A 12,678-nucleotide genomic window follows, 5' to 3' on the forward strand; every position below is an offset into this window, starting at 1 on the left:
GTGAGCATGCCAGGAACAGGGTGGGTGCTCCAGAAGGTTTGCGACGTGAAGGTTTGGTTGTGTGCAGGGACCCAGGCACAAGGTCTGGCTTTCGGGGCGCGCGGCTCCCGGGACCCCCAGTGGAGCAGGAACACCCTCTCCCCCGGCTCGGCCTCCACTACCGCCTCCTCGGCCCCGGACCGCAGAGGGTTAATGAGAAAGCCCCACGCCCCCTTTGACGGCGCAGAGCCCACCTCGCCGAATTTGAAAAGGCGGCCCTGAGAGGCGTGGGCGCCCCCCAGGCACTTCCAGCTCGGACCGGGCTCCGCTCGCTCGTCGGCGCGCTCGCTCGGCTCCGGCGGGGGCCGCCGGTGCGCTCCCGACCGTCCTCCTGCCCGGGACTCCGGGTCCCCGCGGGCGGCCGCGCAAGATGAAGCTGGCTCTGCTCCTGCCCTGGGCTTGCTGCTGCCTCTGCGGGTCGGCGCTGGCCACCGGCTTCCTCTACCCCTTCCCGGCCGCGGCCCTGCAGCAGCACGGCTATACCGACCCGGGCTCCGGCTCCCCCGGCAGCGGCTACGGGGGCCGCCGGTGAGTAGCCGGGGGGCGGGCGGCGGGCCCGGGGGACTCGGGGAAGCCGGGCTCTGGAGGCGCGCGGCGGTGGGGGCTTAGGGGCTGCAGATCATGGGGTTGGGGGTTGGGGGCGCGGGCGGCCGGGGCTGGGGACGCCGGGTGGTTGAGAACTGGGGACTCGGGGCAGTCCGGGCTGGGTGCGCGGAGGTGGAGTTTGGGGCTTGGGAGGGTGGGATTGGAGGCTGGGGGCGCAGGACGGTCGAGGACAAGGGTGGTCGCGCGCTAGGGGCACAGAATGGGGGCGCTGAGGGCGCGGGGCCTCGGGACCGGAGGTGCGGGGCTGAGACTGGGGTGGTCTCTGGCCGCGCCCACCCCCGCTTCGTTTCCTGGCTCTCCGAACCTTCGCCCCTTCGGCTCCCGAATCCGAGCGGAGGCGGCTCAAACCTGCGGCGGGGGTGCGCGGAGCGGGGCTCGGTGGCCCAGTTCGTGCAAGTTCCCCGGCTCACGTGGCTCCGCCGCGCTCACCTGCGCGGCCGCGGCTTTGTGTCGGGGAGCAGGTTCCCGCGACGCCGAGGCCTTGCATCCGGGCCCCCCGCTCGCACGCCGGCCGCCGGAGACACCGGAGGGGCGACTCCGTCCGGCCTTTGGGGCTGGGCCCGCGGAGCAGCCTGGGCTGCGGCTCCCCAGCCACCGGGGAACGAGGACCCGGCTCGGATCGCGAGTCCGCGGCGGGCTGGGAGAGGGCGCTGGGTCCCCGAGCCCGCGGCGCCGGCACCCGCCCGCGGCCACCTCCTCCGCCGGCAGGGGGCGCGCTGGCCGCCCCGGGACGGCGCGGGCAGCGACTCCTCAACCCGTGGTTGAATCCCCCCAGAAAACGCGTGAGCCCGCGAAGCGAAGTTGCCGTCTTTTCGTTTGCGCAACTCGCCCGAGTTTAGCCTTTCCCATTTAATAGTAATTACGACTCACACAGCTGTGTGACCGTTCTTGAACACACCCTGCGTTGGTGCCACCCGTCTCTTTTGATCCTAAAACCACTCCAGGGTTAGCGATTCGAGTATAATAATATTGTCTTTTTTTAACCGAGGAAACAGGGGTTCCGAGAGAGGTCCCCGGGTTCAGTGGCACCTCCTGTCTTCTTTCTCCAAATCCTGTGCTTTCTAGGGTACCACGGGGCTTATTGTTTACGGAGCAAGGCAAGAAGCGACAGGTCCCGGTTCTTTTGTCCTTCTTGGTGTTTACCAAGCCTGGCAGGGCTACCAAGGTGAATTCCGGCAGTGCCTTGTGTTGAGGAGACCGGGATGTTTTGTGTCGGTACACTGCATGGCTGGTTCAAGCGGTTTTCAGAAGAGCATATAAAAGTACTTCTGGAAAATTTTGCATGCAATTTTGTTTCCTTCATTTTGTTTGGAAATGCTCCCCCAAGGCTACTATTAGTATGATTCTCCAAACACCCAGAGTAGTGTGGAATCTGCACACTTCCATAGGAGAATATTTTAAAAACTAAGTTTTTCAAGTTGAAAAATGATATGTTTAAGATCTCTCACTTATGAAAAATTCAATCTATATGTAGGTGTATATACATATATATATATATGTATGTATACAGTTGGTAATACTTAATAATACTGTGTGTGCTCAATCATGTCCGACTCTGCGACTCCATGGACTGTAGCCTGTCAGGCTCCTCTGTCCATGGGATTTTTGAGACAAGAATACTGGAGTGGGTTGCCATTTCCTCCTCCAGGATATTTTCCCGACCCAGGGATTGAACCCACCTCTCCTGTGTCTCCTGCTTTGTCAGGTGGATCCTTTACCACTGTGCCACCTGGGGAGCGCATATAAAGTTGGTAGGAAACCATTTTTGGCAGTTTCCCATATGGAGAGACCTGGGCTTGACCACGTCAGAAGAGAGTGAAAGAGAACTCCCATTCCCTCCACCCCTGCCCCCACTCGTCTGCTTGTGTCTTGTTTGCATATTTTACAAGGAGCGTATACCCATGTATTATTACTTTTGTAACTCAAAAGTGTGTGTGTGTGTGTGTATTGGGGGTGGGGAAAGGAGGTGGAAAAGGCTCCTGCAGCCTGGACTGTGCATGCTGAGAGGGACCAGATGGGAAGTCCATGCAGGGAGCCGGTGAATGGGGGAATCGGATTCTGGCGTTTGGTAGATTGGAACTCGGGGACTTCCAGAGATAATTTGGAAAGGATGGTTTTGGCACAAATAAAAAGAGTCCCAAACAAATGTCATCTTGCAGAACTCTTTCCACCAGGATGGGAGCAGGGAGAAGGTGTATTACGTTCAGGGAGGAACTGGATGAATGTGTGGAAAATGGTTTTCCAAATGGGATACTGGGAGGTGTTGAGGCGGCTTGGGGAGGTTGAGCTAGTTGCTTTGGAGCCTGACTGAGCCTTTCCACCCGAAGGCCTGCGTGGGCACTGCAGGCACCAGATTTGGGTCTGGGTGGGTTGTGGGCCGGTGTCACACGTTCCTGAGTCTGATTCACTCCAGAAGCAGAAGGCTTGGGGACAGCATTTGGCACCGGGCTCTTCACAGCGTTGGCCTCTGCTTGGCTCCATACATATGTTTGCAGTGGCTTGGTTTCAGTTGATGGGCAGGGTGACAGGGCTGTTTCTTGACAAATGGTCTTCTCTTATTCCACGGTTATTGGTCCTGTGTTCTGTTTTCTCTCTGTGTGTATGTGCCTGTGCCTGCCCTCCTGGACTGGGCATCTGGGTCTGACATGTTCTGGGTGCATCTTGCTTTTTTACGCAGGGGTGCTCTGCTCTGGTCATCTCCATCACAAGCCCAGCGTGGGCCCCTCTGTTGAAGCCATTTTGGCAGAAAGAAGAGGACATCAATTCCTTAGAGACCCATTTCCAGTAAAATCTTGCAGCCCTGTGTTTGGGCCACTAATGACTTTTGTCAGCCACAGAAGGTTCAGATGCCAAGTAAAAGCTGAAGGGAAATGTAACATTAATTGACCCGGAGGCTTGCATGGGGATGAAGCCCCCAGCTCCACACCCTAGTCCTTCCATTGTACCTGAATAAGGCTAACCCAGTGGTGAAGCTCTTTGAAGTGAAAGTGAAAGTTGCTCAGTCATGTCTGCCTCTTTGTGACCCCATGGGCTATACAGTTCAAGAATTCTCCGGGCCAGAATACTGAAGTGGGTAACTGTTCCCTTCTCCAGGGTATCTTCCCAACTCAGGGATTGAACCCAGGTCTCCCGCATGGCAGGTGGTTTCTTTACCATGTGAGCCACCAGCATGTGTATTTCATTCTTCTTCCTGCCTCCCTCCCCTGATCATTCCCTCCCTCCCTTGCACAGATGGTGATTAGACGTCTCATGTGTTGTCACCTCCTCATCTCTGTATCCAACTCTAAAGGGTCCAACACAGCAGTGAGTGATCAGAGCATGAGGAGTGAAAACCAGAGAAAGGGCCCCTCCACCCCATTCTGGGTGCACAATTCTCAGCTGGGGAGGGAGAGGTTTTAATTTGAATAAGAGTTTTAATGTTAATTCTTGGAGTGAGAATGTTCTGCTAAGAGAAACCAGAAGAGTGGTGAAGATCTGCCCAGATTTTAAGCAGAGGAAGGGATGAATACACCCACAGGGTGGGGTCATGGCGCAGGGGTGAGGGACAGAGTTGCTTTTGCTTCTGCCCTGAAGAATGGCTTGCGTTCCGTAAACCTGTTCCTCCTGTACAGGGTGTGAGGCTTGAGGACAAAGGGAGACCACGTGCTGCAGGGCTGAATGTTTACAGGTTATATAGTAAGCTAATGGATGATTAAATAAGTAGGTTTGATCTTCCAACCTTGATGAGTAATTGCTCTATATACTCAAAGGTCCGGATAGTCAAAGCTATGGTTTTTCCAGTAGTCATGTATGGATGTGAGAGTTGGTCCATAAAGAAGGCTGAGTGCCGAAGAATTGATGATTTTGAATTGTGGCGCTGGAGAAGACTCTTGTGAGTTCCTTGGACTACAAGGAGATGAAACCAGTTAATCCTGAAGGAAATCAATGTGGAAAGCCAAGTCCAAAGAGGAATTCTCAGATACTTTAGAATTCGCTGCTCTGGAAAATGGTGGTAGGAGGAGGAAGGCTTCGCATGGACCAACTGTCTTCATTGCTTTTTTTTCTTAATATTTTTGGTGGGGAAGCCTGGCGTGTGGCAGTCCATGGGGTCAGAAGGAGTCGGACAGGACTGAGAGACAGAACAACCTCTTCTTTGTTGTTGTTTAGTCACTAAGTCATATCCAGCTGTTTTCGAGGTCATGGACTGCAGCATGCCAGGCTCCTCTGCCTTCCACTGTCTCCCGGAGTTTGCTCAAATTCATGTCCACTGAGTTAGTGATGCTCTCTAACTGTCTCATGCTCTGCCATCCCCTTCTCCTTTTGGTTCAATCTTTCCCAGCATCAGGGTCTTTTCTAATGAGTCGGCTCTTCACATCAGGCGGTCAAAGTATTGGAGCTTCAACTTCAGCAACAGTCTTTCCAATGAATATTCAGGGTTGATTTCCTTTAGGATTGACCTGTTTGATTCCGTTGCTGTCCAAGGGACTCTCAAGTCTTCTCCAGCACCACAACTCAAAAGCATCAATTCTTCGGCATTCAGCCTTTTTTATGGACCGACTCTCATATCCGTACATGACTACTGGAAAAAGCATAGCTTTGACTAGACGGGCTTCTGTCAGCAAAATGATGTCTCTGCTTTTTAATATGCTGTCTAGGTTTGTCATAGCTTTTCTTCCAAGGAGCAAATGTCTTCTAATTTCATGGCTGCAGTCACCATCCACAGTGATTTTGAAGCCCAGGAAAATAAAATCTGTCACTGCTTCCACTTTTTCCCACTTCTGTTTATCATGAAGTAATGGGACCGAATGCCATGATGTTAGTTTTTTTAATGTTGAGTTGCAAATCAGCTTTTTCACTCTCCTCTTTCACAGTCATCAAGAGACTCTTTAGTTCCTCTTCACTTTCTTCGTTAGAGTGGGATCATTTGCCTATGTGAAGTTGTTGATATTTCTCCTGGCAATCTCGATTCCAGCTTGGGATTCATCCAGCCCAGCATTTGGCATGATGTACTCTGCATATAAGTTAAATAAGCAGGCTGACAATATACTCCTTTTGCAATTTTGAACCAGTCAGTTGTTCCATGTCCGGTTCTAACAGGAGGAAGTGACCAAAATCATCCTCTTCTTTAAAAGAAGGCTTTTCCCCTTCTGCCATTAACTTGGTGAAGAAGGCCAGTTGTCCTGTAGGATCCCAAGTTCTAGATTGGCTGGCTACTCCCAAGTGGTGTAAATAATTTGATCCACTATCCCCTGTATCTCATCTATATTAGAGATTAGGTGTGAATGTTTGATTAGATTTAGGATCTTTTATTTGGGAGAGTGGGGGAGGGCAAGAATGCTTCATAGTTGGTCCGGTGGATCTTGTTAGATCATGTTATGGATTGAATGTTTATGTTCCCTCCACCCCCCAATTTTCAGTGTGATGGCATTTAGAGATGGGGCCTTTGGAAGATAATTATGAAGATGAAGATTTAGATGAGGTCAGGAGGGTCAGATCCCCATGATGGGAAGTGTCCTTATAAGAAGAGGAGGAGAGACTAGAGTGTCCTCTCTCATTCTCTCTTCCCATGTGTAGACCCCAGAGTCGGCTGTCCACAAGCCAAAAAGATAGTCCTTATCAGGAATGAACTGGCACCTTGATCTTGGACTTCCCAGCCTCCAGATCTGAGAAGTAAATGTCTGGAGTCTAAGCCATTCAGTCTATGGCATCTTAATAAGGCAGTCCAAGCTGACTAGTACTGGTGGACATGACTTTTTTTTCTCCTGGAGAGTTGGGTTTTAAACCTCCACCAGAATACCACTGTCTACACGTTCCCACTTCCTCCTCTCTCTTTTCTTCTCAATTCATTTTGAAGAAACTAGGCCTTGATAGCCTTCTCCTTGTTTAAGGTTTTGTTGATTATAGGGCTTCCTCCCTGACTCAGTGGTAAAAAAATAATCCGCCTGCAATGCAGGAGACTTGTGGGAGACGAGGGTTCGATCCCTGGGTCAGGAAGATCCTCCAGTGAAGAAAATGGCAACCCACTCCAGTATTCTTGCCTGGAAATCCCCATGGACAAAGGAGCTATAGTCCATGGGGTGACAAAGAGTAGGACACTGAGAAACTAAGTCTTATACGGAGGTGGTGTATACAGAGGTAGTTACACTGTTCTGCACTTAGCTTTGTTGTTTCATGATGGACTGTGGAGATTGCTCTAGATCAAGGCATAGGCAGCTTTCTGCATTCATTTTGTTTTTCAGAATTTAAAAATTTGTGGTTAAAATATTTTTAGCTACATAAACCATAAAATTCACCATCTTAACCATCTTTAAGTATAGAGTTCAGTGGTATTAAATGCATTGAGTGTTGTCTACCTGTGACCACCATCCACCTCCAGAATGTTCATTTCGCCTGCATGCATTTTTGTAGCTCTGTAGTTCTTGGTGGCGCCAACGACTGTAGTTTTTTTCAGCACGTCCCCTACTAACAGACATTGTGTTATTCCAACCTTTTGTGTCACATGTAATGCCACAGTAGAGTGCCTTGTGAGTTATTCATTTCATATTTTTAAATTTTTTAAAAAAACGTTGTTTTTGGCTGCGCTGGGTCTTCTTTGCCGCACAGGCTTTTCTCCAGTTGTGGCGAGCAGAGGCTACTCTTGAGCTGTAGGGCGAGGACTTCTCATTATGGTGGCTTCTCTAGATGCGGAGCACAAGCTCTGGGGTGTGTGGTCAGTCCTTGTGGCTCCCAAGCGCTAAGGCACAGGCTTAGTAGCTCCTTGACACGTGGAATCTTCGCGGACCTGGGATCGAGCCTGTGTCTCCTGCATGGGCAGGTGGATTCCTTACCACTGAGCCACTCGGGAAGCCCCTCATTTCATATTTTTGCCAATGCCTCTTAAAGATGCATTTTGAAAAGTGGGCTTTCGGAGTGAGAAGGTAAATACATGCATAATTCTTCCAGGTAGTATCATAGAAGTTATACTGTTTGGTATTCCCATCAGCAGGGTTTTCTTGGGGGTGTATTTGAAGATGACACTTCAGTGATGCTGGGTCAAAATGGCCTTGGGGAGGGGATGAAAACAGCTTTCCCTAGCCAATACCACACGTCAGCTCTGCCCACCTCTCACATTTGTGAGGTCACAGATGGAAAGCTGAACATTGTCTGTTTAAATGTTTAAAAGATACAGTGGGCTTCCCTGGTGGCTCAGATGGTAAAGAATCTGCCTGCAATGCAAGAGACCTGGGTTTGATCCCTGGGTCAGGAAGATTGCCTGGAGAAGGGAAGGGCTACCCACTCCAGTATTCTTGTCTGGAAAATCCCATGGACAGAGGAGCCTAGTGGGCTGTAGTCCATGGGATTACGAAGAGTTGGGCACTGAGGGTCTAGCACTGTAAACTGTTAAACTCTGTCACTGACCTTGACAAACACACCCTCCTCATGACCTGGGGGTGGGGGGTAGAGGCTCACTTTTAGAAATCTTGCCTCCGTGAATTTTGTGCGGGGACTTGGCAGTGCAGGAAGAACCACCCTTCTCTTCCCTCCTTGTGCCCCGGACAGCTCGCCCTGGTCTAGCCTCACCCACACACACTGGACACTCCCGTCCAGCCCACCACCCGCTCCTCACCCAACCACTGCCACCTGGCCTTATCTCCTGCCTGAGTGTGTCTGGGAAGGGAGTTTGGGACCCCTGGGTACCCACAGTTGCCCTTAGCGGGGCTGTGGGCTCTGGGGGTCATATCCCCTCAGCCCCAGGGTCTGCTTGCCCTGTGGGGTGGGATGTGGCCAGAGGGGGCCAGATTGGGGCCGCATTAGCTCACTGCCTAAGATGGGGCTCCTCTTGCCCAGGTTTAAGGCAGTTTTGGGGGGATGTGGAGTGAGTCTTGGGGATGCAGCAAGGATGCATGTACCCCAAATCCTCAAAAGCTGATGGCCTTTCCCCAGAAGACCACGGCCACAAAATGTTGCGGTGACTGAGCTAATCCGTCTGTGTCCAGATGGTCCCATCCTGTGTCCTCTCTGCTGGGTCCCCTGTTAGACTGTGAGGACCACAGGGGACGTCCCCTGCCTGTCGGGGGCCTGGCTCAGGGCCAGGAATAGAGTCGGGCCCTGCCAGTTGTGTGGAGTGAACCAGATCACATGCCAAGGACTCACTGAGGCTGCGAATTCAGAGCGGATGCAGGTCCTGCCGGGGGTCACTTTGCAGGCGAGTGGCATGGGACACCCAGTAGCTGGGGATGAACAGATCCCTTCCAGAGATGAAGGGGAAGGAGGGTCCAAGGTGGTTCGTAGAGATTTTGTTCTGGCTCCTTTAGAAACACATCTGTATTCTGGCCTGACCTTCAGAGCTTTTACCGATTTTCACACTTTTCTAAGAAGTGACGGGATGGAGTTCAGAACTTGCCACTGCTTTTGGTTTTCCGTTTAGAAACTCTCTGGCCAGTCAAGGTTTTGGAAAGGGTCTGATCCCTGATATGCTGACAGTGCTGGACCTGGGCTATTTCTTCCTTCTTCCACCGGGCCTCCCACCTGCCTCCCTCCCCCTGGCTTCCCAGGCAGGGCCCTTGGACCAGTGCAGGGGCCAAGGTGCAATGCTCAGCAGGGTCCCCACTTGGAGTTCAGTGCTTTGTCTCCCAGTATTGTCTCCCACTTTTCAATGCTCATAGCCTTGAATGCGTGCTTTGTAAGGGAAGTCTGATGGGGCCATGACGCACCAGGAACTTGATCCTTAGTGTTGACCGTGACCCACCTCTCAACACCTCCCACCGCCTCCCTGGTGTCTGTTCTCCGCTACTCACCCCCCACCCTCTGGCAACCCAGGTCCACCTGGCCTCCCCCTCTCCACCCTGCCCAGTGACCACTGCCACCCTCTGCCTCTGGCTGGAGCCTGGCTGTGTGCTCCGAGAGGGCTGGGATTGGGTGCGTGCACCCTGTGGCACCCTGGAGTGGGGCATGGCAGCTCTAGTCCCCTCCCTGGGCTGGCAGTGCCATAGTGTGCTCAGTGGGTGACTCAACAGGGCAGAGCCTCTGGCTACCCTGATCCTGGCATGGCCTGGGGAGAGATGGTAATACTCTGGAAGGGTGCCCATCCGCCATATGATGATGTGCCCTTGGGAGGGGGAGATGCCTGGTTTGCCTTCCCTGCCCCTGACCTGGGCGATGCTACAGCCCGCTGGCTAGTGGGAAGGGTGGCGTGCGTGTTTACTTACACCCCGTGGAGTTGCAGGGAGGGGTCTGCCCTTGCTAACCACGAGGATCTCCGTGCATGAGGGAACACACGCGAAACACTAAACAAGTGACAGGTCGAGAGAGAGAGAGACAGATACTATCTTTACTGATCCAGCTTTTTGAATGAGGGGTCCCGTAACTTCAGTTTGCACTGCGTCCCACAGATTATTTAGCTGGTCTTCAATACAGCATCCCCTAAACAGCAGGGAACCGACTGGCTCATCAGGATGAACTGGAGATTGAAGAACTGGATAACCAGACCCGTGCAGACTCAGGAAGTCTAAGGCCTGGAGAGCTGTATCTAATGGCCTCCCCAAGTGTTATTTTTTCTTTTCTTTGATGCAGCCAGGTTTGAGGAGCACTGCATGGAGAACAGGGTTCTTTCTGAGATTCTTTCATCATGACCCATAGTAGGAAATACCTTGTATATGGTGCTTGAGTCTGTGCATGTGCGCTTAGACACGCACACACACACATCCCACCTTGAAATAAGTTTCACAAAATCGTGCTTACTATTACCATATGTCATCCTTCCTTTTTTATTGTATTCTATCTAGTTCATAAAAAAATGCTTGCCAAGACTCAGAAAATTGATTCCACAGCCCTCTGACTTAGGACCTGCAATGAGAGACCCCTTGCTCTGGGGAAACGCAGGGGTCTTTTGGCTTCCCACCCACCTCATCCCAGTTCCTGTGCCTTGTCCTCTAGACTCATCTCTGACTCTGAAGTCTCTTTCTTGTTTCTGCTGAGCTGAGGCACTTGTCCTGTCCACTCCCTACCCCATATCTCGGCTCCACCCTCTTCTGGGGCAGTCACAAGCCCTCCCCCCCCCCTCCTTCAGGAAGTCTTCCAGGATTGCTCTGTTCTCCTCTCTTTGGGCGGTTTCCTGTGCCTCCTGTATCTGTGGCTGCCTGTGGGCTTTGTACCAAGAACTCACTTCCCATTCTCCTTTCCTGAAGACAGAATCATTTCTCCTACCTGTTTCCTCCCGAGCATGGCTCTGACTGGTCCACCAGGGACCTGAGTGCATGAGCCAGCCTGTGCTCCGAGCCCGGGCTGTCTGCCACCCACCCATGTGAGCTCATCCAAGCTGGTAGTTTAACCACCCAGCTTTCTGAGCCCATGGTCGGGGTCAGTCAGCAGACGAGCTGGGGTCTGAGCCTTAGGGGCAGGGGCTCTCTGCCCTGAGCCTTGAATGGGAGAGGCTCTCTGCTGATTCCACAGGAGTGGACAGTCCTTCCCGCCTGCTCATGGGCCTCGTCCCTGCCACTGGATCCACAGTGCCTGGAGCCTTACCTTCAAAAAGTTACTAACAAGCACCTACTGCCTGCTTAGTGCTGGGGGAGTGAGATGACTGCTGATTCAGACTTAGCCTGTGCCCTTGATGAATTCAGAGGCTGGTTGGGGAGGCCTGCAGAGCAAGTGGTGGAATTTGCTGTGACACAGATGTGTGCAAAGTGGATCAGGTAGGCAAGGGGCATATGAGCAGCTGCCCGGTTAGGGAAGCTAGGTGTGTGGGTGTTTGGGCATCTTTATGTCTAAGTTTTCCCCTCTGTAAAATGGGGGTGATCAGATCTACTTTGTAAGGTTGTTGTAGGCTTAGATGAGTGAAAATTAAAATTGCTTTGAGAAATGTGTCATAAACATTCTGTACACGCTTGTGATGTGTAGCGGGCTAACCTTGCAAAGAGTGCCAAAAAGGCAGGTCTCACAAACTTAGGAGGCCACAGAGCCCTTTGGCTGGGATGGTGTTCCAGACTCTGCCTGTGTGTATGCTGTCAAGTCTGACTCTTTGCCACCCCATGGACTGTGGCCCACCAGGTTTCTCTGTCCGTGGGATTTCCCAGGCAAGAATACCTGAGTGGGTTGCCATGCCCTCCTCCAGGGGATTTTCCCCAACCAGGGATCGAACCCTTGTCTCCTGCAATGCAGTCAGATTCCTTACTATTTGAGTCATTGGGGAAGCCTGTTCCAGACTCCTTACCTTGGGAGACACTGGCCTGGTGGACCAAGGCTACATGCCAAGGTCTTTTTAGAAGAGTCACCTTTGAAGTGAGTCTTGTAGGGTGAGCGGAGGTGTTCTCTGCAGCGACTGGGAAGGGTGTTTCGGGTGACAGAACAACTGCCTGAGGGCTGGGAGTGTGGGGCAGGTGGGGCCTTTCGGAATCTGAGGGTGAAGCCTCTTTTCTGCCACCCTAAGGAGCCTGGGCTTTGTAACAAGACTTGGTCACAGTGGGTCCCATGCCAGCTTTACTGGTGTGGAGGAGACGGGACAGAAGAAAGAAAGCCAGAGGAGAGGAGCAGCTAATGGGCCATATCAGTAACCCTGAAACAGGGCTGGGGAGGTAGGGATGCAGTTGAGACAGGAGTGCTCAGAGTCTGTGCGGCTGGCAGCATCGAGCCCCTCGGTGGGCGGAGGACCAGCGGGAGCAGATTGTAGCCTCGAGCTCCTGGCCTTGCCCAGAGCCCAAGGGAGGCTGGTAGCTGGCTCTTTGACTCCCTGGAACCTGGCAAAGGCTCCACAGTGTTTTCTCAGCTTTGAAAAGCAACACGGCATGTGTTTTTGTCAAATACTTGTATTTTTAACATATAGGGCAGGCTTGCATGTATCAGGTGGTCCACGGTTGCTTTTTGAGCAAGTGGATGAACAAGTGGCTTGATCTCCGCCCTCTGGGAAGCTGAGGGGGTGGCCTCTGCCCCCGTGCAGGTCTCTCATTCTAAGAGGTCCTGGCGTGAGGTCCTTGTCTGCGCTTTGCCCCCACCAGACCAGCTCTAGAAGCCGTGTTTAGGGGAGCCACAGAGGTCACCCTGCTTTAGGGGATCCTGCTTCTTCCTTTGAAGTAGGAA

At 52.5% G+C, this 12,678-nt stretch overlaps 1 protein-coding gene across 1 annotated transcript in view; it reads left to right on the top strand.

Annotated features, from left to right (window-relative positions):
- Positions 1-394: 394 nt before the first annotated feature.
- Positions 395-12,678, top strand: part of COL26A1 (collagen type XXVI alpha 1 chain) — a 164,178-nt gene continuing 151,894 nt past the window's right edge. The window contains exon 1 of the mRNA XM_055408941.2: positions 395-567. Within this exon, the coding sequence (XP_055264916.2) occupies positions 410-567 (158 nt within the window). The 5' untranslated portion in view covers positions 395-409. The remainder of the gene's footprint in view (positions 568-12,678) is intronic.

Source organism: Moschus berezovskii, chromosome 27 (genome assembly GCF_049115385.1).
Source record: "Moschus berezovskii isolate FMDL1 chromosome 27, NW_MosBer_1.0, whole genome shotgun sequence".
Lineage (NCBI taxonomy): Eukaryota > Metazoa > Chordata > Mammalia > Artiodactyla > Moschidae > Moschus > Moschus berezovskii.